This window comes from Rhea americana, unplaced genomic scaffold (genome assembly GCF_003343005.1).
Source record: "Rhea americana isolate MKP2758 unplaced genomic scaffold, rheAme1 scaffold_456, whole genome shotgun sequence".
NCBI lineage: Eukaryota > Metazoa > Chordata > Aves > Rheiformes > Rheidae > Rhea > Rhea americana.
In genome coordinates, this window is record NW_028186597.1 from 17,355 (window position 1) to 31,502 (window position 14,148).

General features: G+C 53.1%; 2 protein-coding genes across 3 annotated transcripts in view; both read left to right on the top strand.

Moving 5' to 3' along the window:
• LOC146589457 (epiplakin-like) overlaps positions 1-426 on the top strand; it is a 3,137-nt gene extending 2,711 nt beyond the window's left edge. Inside the window, exon 2 of the mRNA XM_085316179.1 lies at positions 31-426. Within this exon, the coding sequence (XP_085172305.1) occupies positions 31-426 (396 nt within the window). The remainder of the gene's footprint in view (positions 1-30) is intronic.
• Positions 427-13,235: 12,809 nt separating this feature from the next.
• Positions 13,236-14,148, top strand: part of NRBP2 (nuclear receptor binding protein 2) — a 32,371-nt gene continuing 31,458 nt past the window's right edge. For both annotated transcript variants that reach the window (XM_085316185.1, XM_085316187.1), the window contains exon 1: positions 13,236-13,406. In XM_085316185.1, coding sequence (XP_085172311.1) covers positions 13,290-13,406 — 117 coding nt within the window. In that variant the 5' untranslated portion in view covers positions 13,236-13,289. The remainder of the gene's footprint in view (positions 13,407-14,148) is intronic.

The following is a 14,148-nucleotide window of genomic DNA, read 5'->3' on the forward strand; positions in this document are numbered from 1 at the left end:
CTGGAGGTGGACGAGTTCCAGGGGAGGCAGGTCTCCGTGTGGGACCTACTTCACTCCAAGTACATCCCTGAGGAGAAAAGGCAGGAGCTCCTGGAATTGTATTGTGCTGGGACACTCTCCATGCCAGAACTGGTCAGCACCATCAGCACCACTGCTACGCAGAGCAAAGAAAAACATTTTGCTCCCCTTTCCCAGCAGATAGTGGATCTCCTCCAGAACGAGAGCTCCTACATTACTCTTGGCCAGTTCCAGGAACAGAGGGTGTCAGTGTGGGAACTCCTCTCCACCAAGCAAGTCTCTGAGTACAAACGAGAGGCACACCTTGATACTTATGGTGCAGGGGGGCTGACCATAAACAAGATCACGATCACCACCACTGTCATCACAGGCCAACAAGGTGGGAAAAGCCGCCATCAGCAGCACTAGCACTGTGTGCCCCAGCAGAGGTAGGAGTTCTGCCTATTTGGCAAGACACGGCCTGGTCGTTTGTAAAAACATTTGCTCTCCATGACAAGAATTAAAAGCAGGAAGAGTGCTAACTACTCTGAATGCAGGACAGGCGGTTGCCATGGCCGAACTCCTTGCTATCTGAACTAACGCTTTCTCAGGGGTTTACAGCCCGGCAGCACATACCTGGAGTGGCTTCTGGGGAGGGTCCAGGAAGGCTCAGTGCTGTGGCTGGCTGCCATGTGCACCTGCACAGGACTGGAAAGCCAGGGGTCAGCAATGCTGCAGAAGGGGCAGAGATGCCACTCAAACCAGCAGCAGCAGGTAGCACAATTCTGGAAGAGCCCCAGGGGGACGGACAACTGCTGTGCAAGGTGTGCAGGGCCCCGGCCCTGCTGCAGCACTTGTGGGACACTTGGACCTCTACCATGCTGCAGCTACATGGCAGGTCTGCCAGGAGTACAGCATCGTGCACAGGGGCACCCAACACCTATGAGGATGTGCAGCATGGGGTGTCTGTAGGGTGGTGGGATGCTGTGGGGCAAGGGAATGCCATGGAGCAGGGAGACACCCTGGGGTGGGAGGATGCCATGCTGCAGTTGCCTGTTGCTGCTGGGGAGAGCCCAGGGCCGCACGTCAATAAAGGCTCCTGCACACCAGAAAGAAACTCCTGCTGCAGCATCCCCAGCGGGCACCTGTGCTGCACTTGCACAGTGTCTGTGCATGTGTGTGCACTTGTGTGTGTCTGTGCATGCACATGTGTGTGTGCGTGTGTCACAGCTGTGGGCGCGTGCCTGTGCTGTGCTTGCAGCACACCTGGGGGAGCATCTGTATGTGTGTTTGTGCATTTGTGTGTGCGCATGCACGTGTGCATGCACGTGTGTGTGCACATGTATCACAGCAGCATGTGTCTGTACTGTACCTGCATCACATCTTGGGTTGTGTGTGTGCACATGTGTGTGTGTGCACGTGTGATACTGCAGTGTGCACGGGCCTACATTGTGCTTGTGTTCCCCCATCGGCAGTGTGCACGTGCGTGTGTATGCAGACGCGGGGCGGGGCTGGGGGCGGGGCGAGCGAGCACGGGGCGCGGGGCGGGGCTTCCCGCGGCCCAGCGCCGGCCCCCTGCGGCGGGGCCCCGCCCCCACCCCACTTCCCGCCGGGCAGGGCGGGGCCGGCGCCGGGAGCAGCTGCGCGGCGGCGCCATCTTGCGCCGTGCTTTCGGGGCGCTCTGCCCGCGCGGGAGCCCCGGGTGCCGCAGCCCGGTCGCACAGCCAGGCCCCGCACAGCCCAGCTCCCCACAGCCCAGCACCCACAGCCAGGCCCCGCACAGCCCAGCTCCCCGCAGCCTGGGCCCACACAGCCTAGCTCCCCACAGCCCAGCCCCACGCAGTTTGACCGCCTCCCCCACAGCCCAGCCCCACAACCCAGTCCCACACAACTAGGGCACCCCAGGCAAGCCCCCAACCCTGTGCCCTCCCCCAGCCTGGCTATGCCAGCCCCCCACAGCCCCATGGGCCCCAGAGCCCAGGCCAACACAGTCCTCACAGCCTAGCACCCCACAACCCAGTCCCACTACAGCCTGGATGTGCTAAGCCCCCCCAGACTCAAGCACCCCACAGCCCTGTGCTCCCCACAGCTCTGGCTCCACTGCCCAGGCCAACCTGGTCCTCGCAGCCCTGGGCCCCCCACAGCCCTGGGCCTCCCACAGCCCAGGCTCACTAGCCCCCATGTCCCAGGGCCCCCCACAGCTCAGGCCCCCAGAGCCCTCTGAGACCCACCAGGCACTGCAGCCTGGGGCTCCCCCCTCCACAACAGACCTCAACAGCCTGCCCCTCTGCGGCTTAGTGAGCCTGACAGCCGAAGGCCTACACAGCCCAAGGCCCGCAATGTTCATCAGGGCCTGCCAACAGCCACAGCCCTGCCCAGGGGCACCCAAGCCCGGTCCCCTGCCACCCCTGCAGCTCCTGAGCCACCCGGCAGGTGAGACCTGCAGCCGAGATCTCCCTCTGGATGCGCCCTGGGCCCCTGGGCTTGGTGCTGGCCACAGCGTGGTCTCTTAGTCAAGGAGCCCAGTGCCCATGCCTGGGCATCCAGGGCCGCTCCAGCACTGGCACAGGGCTGCAGCGCTGGGGGCCATGGCATTTGGTGCACAGCCAGCCTGCAACGGAGATGGGCAGCACCACCCCACTGTGCTGCTTGGCCCTGTTCAGGGGCTCGTGCACTGCACTCGTGCCAGCAAAGTGACAGGGAAGAGGCAAGCCAGTCACTGAGCCAGGGACAGAGGTCCTGGGGATAAGCACAGGCCTATGGCTGGATTGTGCTGCCCTGGGGAGTGGTGGCACATTTGTGTGGCCAGCTGCATCCCAAGAACTGGCGGGGCTTTAGCCTCTTTACATGCTCCCTGCAGGCTCAGCCATGCTTTTCACAGGGAACATCCTGCACTGAGCTTGATGCAGCTGTCAGGTGCTCAGAGCTCATAGTGAGGGGCACCTGTAGGGACTGACAAAGAGGGGAGCACAGGATGTGCTCACCACAGCTGTGGCACCTCTGGAGAATGTTCCCCATGCACAGAGCTCTGGATCCATGCAGGGCACCAGATAACATGCAGAGGACATGAGCTGTCCCCAGGATGTCTGAATGGCTACGTCAGAGTAACCCTCACACACATGTGGACAGCAGCACAAGTCTTGTGTGCCACACAGAACCTGGGGACACAGAGGCATGGGCAGCAAGCAGGAGGGGAGGTGCAGGAAAGTGCTGGCAGAGGCTCCTGTGAGACATGACTCTTAAGTCCCAGGAGCAAGGGAGCCAACCTGCCAGTGGAGGCTCATTAACAAAAAGACTGACATGGAGGTAAAATAGCACATGAGCATGCAACAGCATAAGGACTTCCTAGACTTATCACTCTGCTCCACAGAGACAATGGATTTGCTGGACATTACTAGGAAGGGTGAAGGGGACAGAACACCAATGTTCCAGCTCATCAAGACTCAGATAAGCATAAGCATGACAAAATATAGGAAAGAAAAAAGGAAGGCCTGAATAGAGTGCAGCCTGGAAGAGATGACCAAAGGGGATGATACGGCAATTGGCAGTGGGGAGATGATCATGTGTTCACAGTCTTTTCTAACATAAGGACTACGGGTTATTGCAGAGTCTAGCAGGAGGCTACCTGAGATGGATGGAAGTAATTTGTCATATACTGGGTGGTTGAGCTGTGGGACTCCTTACTGCGGGATGGCCTGGATGCCAGAAGTTTATATGCATTCCAAAAGCAATTGGAGTAATCCATGGAGGAAAATCCATCAAGAGCTAGTAAATAACAAGATAGATGTATGTCTCAAGAGCTACCAGAGCCACATATCACTTGGTCCTGAGAGGACGTAGCAGAGCAGTACTGGTATACACTTGCCTTCTTCTCACAGTTTCCTACACCCCAGTGCTAGGTTATAGAACTAGATGGACCATGCAGACCTTTATGTGCTCGTGTCTTGCAGGGGACTGCCACCAGTCTCTACTGGAGGTCTGGAGTAGAATGAGGGGGCCTGGATTGTGTGGGCAGGAGGACTCAAATAGCCAAGGTAGTGAGGCTTCTGATGGGAACTGCAGCCAGCTCCAAGCTGGCTGGGGAGTCAGGGCTGAGAGGGCTCCAGATGGCTTCCTAGGGCTCAGATTGCACTCCCACAGGAAGTGCTGAATTTCAAAAAAAAGAAGCTGAAAGAAAACAGGACATTGTGTAAGGGAACAGCTGAATACATTTGCATAGTTATAAACTGGTTGCATAACTGCATGCCTCTGAATAGCATCTGAATACTCTTTGGATGCATGGAGGATAGAGGAAAAGAAAGGGTCAGGCAGGCTGCATGTCCACAGCCCAGCATGGCAGAACATAAGTCCCTGCAGGAAAATTGCACCACAGTGGACACACCGGGCAACTTCTCTGTTTTATGAGAGAAGACAGGTCAAGAGCAAAAGTCCAGGAACACGACCTGCTGGGAGAAGAACAGAAAACAAGCAGTCCATGTCCACAGGCCAGATAAACCAGAGCTAAGTCTTGTGCTCACAGCACATGCAGCTTTCCCTTGTGAGTGATGGAGTCCTCCATGCACTGGGGCCATGAATCCCTGTGATGGTGCCGCCAAGTGTGGGGCATGCACCCAGCCACAGCCATCACCCCAGTAGGAGCACATCAACCCACACAACCCAAGCAATTATGGTTGTCAAGGCCCTCCTAGGTTAGCATGCCTGCTCCCTGCTATGCAGCAACTTCCCATTGAAAACCTTTTGCAAAATGAGCAGGCTCTCTACACCTCTGCTGTGGCAGTTTGTTCCAGTCTTTCTTCTCCAGCAGCTAGAAACCTCTTCGTAGTTTCAAGCCAGTTCAGACCAATTTCCTCTTATGCAAACCYCATCCTTCAGTTGAAGCAGGTCTCCTCCTGCTCTAGTGTTTTTCACTGATAAAGCTACCCTCAGCAATCTTATCTCCCCTTAACTTCTGTTCTGACAAGCTATCAAGCTGGGCTGCTTACATCTCCACTTTGCATTCCCCTAGTCATCTCAGTTGCTCTTCTCTGCACCTTTTCTGCAATTAATTTATGTTTTCAGAATGGTTGGTCAGCTCTGACCAGTGCATGCACTGTAAATCATGACCTGTACAACACAGGCACCATCTGCCTGCTCTGGTAATAAATCCCAATAGAGTTAAGAATATATCAAGTCTTCATGGCTTCATTACATGGCAATCTACATTTATCCTGAGGTTGCTGTACACATGCAGATCTTTTCTTCTTTAACCATTTCAAAATCAGGGGCTCCTAAATTATGCCATAAATATTTGTTCCTTGACTCCAGGGCATGACTTTGCATTTTGTACCATTCAATTTCCTCCCATGACTGTTAGTTCAGCCTTCAATGTCATCCATTGTTCCTGAATGCTATTCCAGCTTTCTGCCCTGCCATTTCACTACCTCACCTTTCAACAAAGCTAACTGACGTGCACCCAGTATTTTGTGACAAGGTAATTGATAAAAATATTAAATAAACTTGGCTCTTAGCCTGATTTATGGCTGGCACTCAGAGCCTATACTCCCACTCGTAATTCCCCTTTCAGCACAATCCACTGTCAGAGTGGCTGTGTCCACATCTATGCAGCAGCAAGGCTGCAATCTTTACAGGAGACAAAAGTTACTTTTTTTGTCTTTGCTACTCTTTTGATCTGCTGTTGTCCACATTTGTCTTGGTTTTGTCTTAAAAGAACAGAGAGGCAATTTTAGTAGCAAAGCTCCAAGTGTCTTCACTAACTTAAGTTCAGCTGAAAGTCTGTTAGTTAAGGAGTTTCTCTTAAGGAAATCTTTCAACTCAAACAGAAAAGGGAACAAAAGACATTGTTAAAATGAAAGCCTTGCTTAATTTTCCACTTAACTGACTATACTTCTTTTTCTTAATAGAAAGGTCAAAAAAGTATTTAAAGGCTGTTGGAACAGGGAACTCCCCAGCTATAATGTTATAACTCAGGCTACACTTAACTGCTTACTGCTGTAACAGTAAGGATGGAGTTAATTACCTCATATGCCTTTTGGGCCCGAGTCACCCCTGACTGCAGTGGGTTTCCCTCTGCCCTCCTTGCCCTGCCCGGGGTGCAGGGCCACCTCTGCACATGGACAGTATAGGAAGAGGTTCAAACCTGCTGCTGGGCCCCAGTAGCTGAAGCTTTTAATTGCACTGTTTCTCCACCTTGCTGCTGAGCCCACAGATGCTGTCTGCCCCTGCTCCCCTGCATCCACTCACATCCTCAAGAACCAACACCTCTGGGCAGGCTATGAGAGATGCAGCAGGGGCAGGGACAGAGCACGGAGCTGGCCAGCTCTGCCAACGGACGCAGTCTTCCTTGAGCAGGTTCCAGGGTGGCTGTGTGTCCCAGGGAGCAGCAGAGCTGGGGAGGGAGACACAACCAGGTAGGACCTGAAAGAACCAGCCTAGACTGACAAAAGGAAACCACAGCCTGAAGAGCCAGAAATACCCTGGCAGCTGGACACATGGGACTGGGATATGCAAACACTGGTGTTTGGGCACAGCTCAGCCCCACAGAGCACAGGGCGTGCAGCTGAGCTGAACATGCTGTCCTCTGCTGAGCAGCACTAYCTGCAGCCAGGCTTTGCTCTTTGAAAAAGAGGACAGGAATCAGGAAAAATTGAGCAACAGTCTCTTGCCAGGGCTCAGGAGCAGCACCAAGCCTCTCCAGCTGCCTATATGTGCCTGCCAAGAAACAGAGTGCAGGGAATGAGGTCTGACATAATCCAGGCACCCTTTGTGCAGGCCTAACTATAACCAAAGAACAAAAAGAAAAGCAGCCTTCTCTGATGGGGTACCAGTCAGAGTATCACCCTCGCCCAGCTCTGACAATGGCTTTTGCAAGGCAAGTATTGATAAAGCTCCTCCGCAGCATTAACACAGGGGCCTCTGACATCCCCTCCTTGATCCCCTCATCCCTGCCCTCATCTGCTCCCCTTCACCCCTCACTGCCCCAGTCTTTCTCTCTGTGCCACAGCTCCGGGCTCCCCCTGCTCCACTTCCCTGGTCACACAGGTATACCTTCCTCCTATCAGTGCTCTCCCCTTACCACACTCCTCTGCCTCTTTCTCCACCATGCTCAGCTAAGCATCAGCCAAAGCCTGCCCTGCAGCCCATGTCTGCACACTCAAATCTGGAGACAGTCATGCAGCCACACATCCCCTACCCACTGCAAGTGGCCTGCCCCTCTGTTACCCCCCCCCCCCACATCAGCCCAGCTGCCAGGTCACCTGCATCCTTGCACTCCCTCACAGATGCCTTCCCAAAGAGATTTAAACCATCCCACTTTTAGCTGGGATGGTTTGAGCTGTGGACAGTTGTAGCAAATGCTCTCATCCCAACACACACCCACGCAAACACACCCTTTTCCTATGGTTGGCTTTATCTCTCTTTGCAAGGATGCACTGCTACTCATGAAGCTGGGATTCTTTCCACAAGTGGAAGTACATGTAGCAGTGCTGGGATATGTGGTTCCTGTACTGCATGTGAGAGCTGCCAGTGGGAAAAGAGAGAGCTTGAGTGAGCAGGGCTTAGACATTATAATAAAGTCTGCAGCCCCAGTCAAGCTCTCTGGTGTGAACTTTGCTCTGAGATGTTTGCAGAAGGGTATGTTGCCCCAGAGGTGACAGTAGAAATGCTCTCAGCAGTAATAGCTGTAAGAAGCAGTTTCAGGAAACTGCTCTGATTTACTCTTGGGAGGGCTCTGATCCTGCAACATTAAACACATGCAGCCTATATTCCTGTGAATGCACATGTCTGATATACTTGTTGACACCAGTAGGGTTACATATATGTGAAGGTTATGCAAATATGTGAGGGACTGAAGAACAGGGGAGCTTAGAGCTTGATGTATTAAGTAAACAAAAATAGATTCCTGAGAAATTATTTGCTGGCTATATTTGCCCTACACTAACCACTAACAAATGTGCTGAAAGACCACAAAGCAGCAGGGAAGATGTTTGTCTACTTCACAAAGTCAGTCTGGCACCTAGGCTGAACCTTAAACAGTAACAAAGTGCAAGTTGTGCAAAAACATGTGACATCATTACATCCCAGCCCAATCCATCAAATGCAGATAAAAATAGATGGCAAAGCAAGAGGGGCCTCCTAACAGGGAGGAGAGAGAGAGTAAGCTTCAGACTAAGCCTCAGTACTGTTAAGTGTCACTGCCCAGCAGGGGCTGGGGCTCTCCCTGCCTGGGAGCAGGCTTGCCCCTGGGCAGTGTGATGTATGTGCCCTGCTCCTGCAGGGAGGGATGGTCTGGACAACACTGCATCATTGAAGTTTCACTGCAAAGCCTAGACCCTGCYGAGCAGTCTTGAAAGGGACTATATCAAACCAACTCTGAAAGGCATTCAAGAAACCCCTTAAGACTCTGGCAATTTACAGACATGCCTTTATATTGTGCAGTCAGAGAATACTCAAAAATAATACATACTGGGGAACCATACTAAATAAAACAAGGAGCTTCTGGCCAGCTGCACATCACTGCAAAACAGACCCCTCTGGACTGCCACACTACAAAGCAACTTTCAGAGTCTCTAAGTCTTTCAGTCAAATATTTGTAGAAGTATGTCGCAGTAGTTCAGACCCAGAGTCCTTGTTGCAGCAATGTCCAGAGTGTCTGTAATCATCAAATTGTTATGTTCTGCCCAGTCACTGGCAGAACATAACCCACCCTAAGCAGCAAAGCCTTCCTGTGGCACCAGCTATGTGCAGGAATCATGAATCGCAGCCACAGGCCAGCACAGTTTGTATCTATAGACCCCTTATCATCCAGTCTCACTACCTGAGGTTGCTTAACCTCCTTAGCCACATGTCCCAGCCCAAATGGAGGCACTCTGGAGGTGTTCCCATGCTCAGATCAGTCAAGGAGGAGTCTATGGAAAGACAGGGAAAAGGCAGCAGCAAGCCAGGCGGCTTCAGCACCTGCCAGCAGCCACTCTCTTTCTGGGGCAGTGCTCCAGGATGCATGCAGACAGCCCCCAGACTAGGTCCATGACTGTAAAATGGTCATAGAATAAGGTGAGACAAAGCACAGGATCAACTTGAGCAAGGTCTGCTAAATAGACAAGGCCAGGCAGTGACAGAGGCTCTCTGCAGCAGTCCATATATTAGGGGATCCCAGGTGGAAAGTGCCTCTAAGAAACTGGTGAAGGAAACAGCAGTCAGCTCTTGGGGCATCTAGTCCAATTCCCCTGCTCAAGCAGGGTCACCTACAGCACATTGCACGGGATCACATCCAGACGGGCTTTGAATATCTCCAGAGAAGGAGACTCCACAACGTCTCTGGGCAACCTGTTCCAGTGCTCTGTCACTCTGACAGTAAAGAAATTCCTCCTTGTATTTAGGCAGAACTTACTGTGGTTCAGTTTGTACCCGCTGCCTCGTGTCCTGTCACTTAGCACCACTGAAAAGAGTCTGGTCCCAGCCTTTTGACACCCTCCATTCAGGTATTTGTAGACATTGATAAGATCCCCTCTCAGTCTTATCTTCTCCAGGCTAAACAGCCCCAGCCCTCACAGCCTTTCCTCATACGAGAGATGCTCCAGGCCTCTGATCATCCTTGTAGCCCTACGCTGGACTCTCTCCACTAGCTCCATGTCTTTTTTGTACTGGGGAGCTCAGAACTGGACACATTACTCCAGATGAGGCCTCACCAGGGCTGAGGAGAGCAACAGGATCACCTCCCTCGACCTGCTGGCAACACTCTTCCTAATGCACCCCAGGATACCATTGGCCAGGCAGCCTCTAGCTTATACTGAGGTATGGGGTTATTCCTCCCTAGGTGCAGGATCCTGCATTTGTCCTTGTTGAACCTCAGGAGGTTCCTCTCTGCCCAGCTCTCCAGCCTGTCCAGGTCTCTCTGAATGGCAGCACAGCCCTCAGGTGAATCAGCCGCTCCTCCCAGTTTCGTATTGTCAACAAACTTGCTGAGGAGGCACTCTGTCCCTTCGTCTAGATCATTGATGAATAAGTTGAAGAGGATGGGACCCAGTATACTGAGCCCTGGGGGACGCCACTAGCTACAGGCCTCCGACTAGACTTTGTGCCACTGATGACAGCCCTCTGAGCTCTGCCTTTCAGCCAGTTCTCAATCCACCTCACAGTCCACTTGTCTAACCTACGCTTCTGAGCTTGCCTATGAGGATGTTATGGGAGACTGTGTAAAAAGCCTGTCAAAATTTACTGTGATGTGGATGAGGCATTGAGGATGGTGGGGCAAAGGAAGAGGCAGAGGGACACAGGGATATTGTCGAGGCAGCAGGGACGAGGGGGCAGTGATGATAAAGAGATAGTATGATGCTATGGGAGTATCTACTGATCCTATATCACCTCTGCCTCTTGTTTGGGCAAGGGCTTCATTCCCATAATGTGTCCAAAGAAGTCCAGGTGTCATAAGCTGACAACAATTCACTCCAAATGTTTGAATTTTAACAGAGATCTTGGACCTAACCAACTTATGCTGCTGCTTGCAATTTATATACCTAAAAAAAAAATCTTAAAAACTTATGTATGAGCTGCCTATGCATGAAGTTTAGTCAATCCAGGGACACAGCAATGTCTGGCTAAGGACGTGTCCAGCACACATAAATATGAAAACAGGAAAATTTCACAAAGAATATGTGAAGAGAAAAAGTATCACCTCTCTGAAAAACGCTTGGAACAGCAGACATCATGAGAACAACTCCACAGGGTCAGACCCAAGTTTTACATATCCCTACATCTTATTACTGCAAGTTGCCAGTAGCAGATCCCAAGAGGAAGCACACAGGAACCAGAGCAAGGGTCAAGCAATATTTTGTGTGTTGCAGACTCGCATCTTCTGACAATCTGCAGCTTAGAGCACTCTTGAGCCAGAGGATGCATCTGTGTCTTTCTGTTTAATAAACTTCAATCAATTTTTCTCCCACAAATTTGCCTAATGGCTTTTAAAATCCTTTTTTACTTTTTGCCTCCACAAACATCCTATGGTAATGAATTCCACAAGGTTTCATCTACTAAAATTTTCACCCAAGAAACACTGAGTAAAAAATTACTCCCATTCATGTGTTTTAACATTCTGGTCTATCTGTTTCATTGAGCACTTCTAGCTCTAGTCTGTGTGAGATAATAATCATTCCTATGTGCTGTCTCTGTGCCATTTATGGTACTGTTTTCATATCCCCCACTCAGCTATTTAATTCCTGTGAAAGCCTGACCATACTTTGGATACCTTTCATGTATTGCATGAGTCTCTGCAACTCTTCACACCCAGCTTTCAAGCTGATTATCCTGAATAGCTTGATGCACTTGGCCATCTCATTGTTCATCCCTTTTCTAGATTGTTTATGTACATGTTAACTGCAATGTCTGGTACTGATTCTGCTTTAGGTACCACAGTAAATATCACAGGATTTAACAACACCTGGAGCCTTCCCTTCTCCAGACTGAACAGTCGCTGCTCTCTCAGCCTCTCCTTGTGTGTCAGATGCTCCTGTCCCTTCATCATCTTTGTGGCCCTTTGCTGGACTCACTCCAGTTAGTCCATGTGTTGTCATCTATTGGCTATATGTATCTTCTTCTTGTGTTCTTGCCTTTTGCATTTTTAAGCACTGTGGGGTTTTTTTGTTTTTGTTTTTTTAACTCTGGCCAGTTACTTGTTGAAAATAATTTTAGCCAGCATTTGGCCTACCTTCTTTGTTTGGACCAAACTTTTATTTATAGAAGAGTGTCTGTTAAAACTGGCAGATCAACCCCAGTATAAGCCATCCGCCCAGCATGTACATTTGCATTGACCTACATTTGGCAGAGCTGAAACAGGGAAACAGAGTACATAAAATGGGAGTGCAAAGGGACTTGCGGAAACGTAAACAGATAGGAAAGTATCCTGAGGAGTGGTATTTTATCTTTGTTCTAACCTTTTTATTATACTTATTCCCAACCGAACCTCTGCCTTCCATCTTGAAAAGAACCTGTGCTTTACTCTCCTAGAAGCCCTGTTTGGTAAGCGTAGGACAAGGTGACTCTGGGAACTTGTGGGACCTAGCTGAAACACTGGTAGCAGAGTAGTGTAACTGTTGTCCTAGAGGTGGCTGTGCCCTGGGGAGTGCTTACACAGTCCATGGCCTGGTGAGCAGGGTCTTGTAGGGCCAGCATGGGCTCACACTGGCGGTGACAGCTTTCCAGCAGGGATTTACCCAGGTGGGCTCAGACAAGCATCTGCTATGGGGAGCAGGCAACAGCAATTCAGGCACTGTCCAAGTGCCCCGCAGTGTCCCGGCTGTAGCTGTTGGTACCAGTTTCCTTTAGGTACCCTGCTGTCAAACCAGCTGCCTGGCAGGACCCAGTGGTGCACCTACATAAGGAACCACCTCTTGTTTGTTTATATTGTGTTTCAGCAAGCAGGGATTTATGCTCGCTTGCTCAGACAGAACAGCATCACCACACCTGACTCACACCAGCAGCATCTCCTCATCCAGTGCCACATGGCTCTCACCACAGCCCTCAGGGTTAACCACACCAGCTAAAAAGGGTGATGGTCTGTAGCGAGAGAACATCTCCCAAAACAGAAAGCAGGCACCGGTGCTTGTATGGAACTGGGATGGAACAAATAACAAATACTCTAAAAGAAACCAGAGGTGACCGCAGGAAAAGAAAAACATCAAGCAAGAGCCAGAAACTTTCAAAAGGAATGAAAACATCTGGGAGTTTTCTTGCTTGGCATTAGGTTCCTGGGTACAGAGTGCCTGGGCTGGCACAGGAGCCCCACTAGCTGCTCCCACCTGGGGTGCAGCAAAGGACACCAGTACCTGGCACAGACCAGCAGCTTTTCAGGGAAGAGGGCAACATGAAAGCATTCGCCACTATGGAGATAAGGAAAAGGGGCGCTACAAGTATGGAGGAAACACTAATGTTGTGCTGAGAGAGGATTCGAAGGGTGGCAGAGGCCGGGGTGCGGCGAGGGCCAGCGGGTGGGTGGCTGGGACGGGATGGGGTCGGTGGCAGAGGCAGGAACGGCTGCCGAGGGGCCCCGTCGGGAGCCGCCTCTCCCGGGCAGCGCTCACCGAGGCCAGACTCCCCCAGAGCTGCAGCACGAGCGCCCACGGGCCGGGCCGGGCCGGGCCAGGACCCGCGGCTCAGGGCCGGGGCTGGGCTCCGCGGGGCCCCTCCCCGGCGGGGAGGGCCGTGCGCGGCCGCACGTCTTGGGCGGGCCCGGCCCGGCCCGGCCCGGCGCGGCGGAGCGGAGCGGGCGGAGCTGTCAGCTCGCGGCGGGGCACAGCGCGGGGATGGCGGTGCCGGAGCCGGACGCGCGGCTGGCGCAGGAGAAGGAGGAGGAGAGCGAGGAGGAGAGCGAGATCCTGGAGGAGAGCCCCTGCGGGCGCTGGCAGAAGCGCCGCGAGCAGGTGGGTGCGGGCGGCCGCGCTACGGGGCCGGGAACCTCCCCCGCGGGGCCGGGGCCGTGCGGGGCAGGGGCTGCCGCGGGACCCGGCCCGCCCGGAGCGCGCAGCTCCGCGCCGGCAGCCCGCGGCTCGGCGAGGGGAGCTGCCCAGCCAGGGAGGCAGCCCCGGGCGGGGAGCGCGGCCCCTTCCCCACGGCCGGCCCCCGTCGCGCCCCGCCTCGCCCGGCCCCGAGTGCGCGGTGAGGGGCCGCGGGTTGCGCGGCCGGGGGAGCCGGCCGGGCCCGTCGTGGCGCTGCCGAACCCGCCGCGCCGCCCGCTCCTCGAGGGCTTCGCTGGCCGTGGTCCCTGAACTGCGCCTGGTGCCGGCTGGCAACCGCGTGTCGCTGGCTTGCAAGCTGCTGCGGGAGCAAGACCTGGCTCCTGGACAGTCGTGGGCAACGTGCTCTAGGTGACCCTGCTTGAGCAGGGGGGTTGGACTAGCTGATCTCCAGAGATTCCTTCCGAATTCAACTATTCTGTGGTTCTTTGGTTCCTGGTTAGATAGCAGGGCACTGCAATAGCAGGGGCTGGCTGTGCACCACCACCTCCAGGACTTGGGGAGCTACCTCCTCTCCAGGCAGGAGTTTGGACCCCTACAGCTCATCTTCCTGCTCTGGGGCTCAGTAGAGCCTTCCTGGAGTGTATCCACCACGCTATTGCAAATTTCCTCTCAGCACTCTTCTCCCCTGCCCTCTCTCCTGCAGACT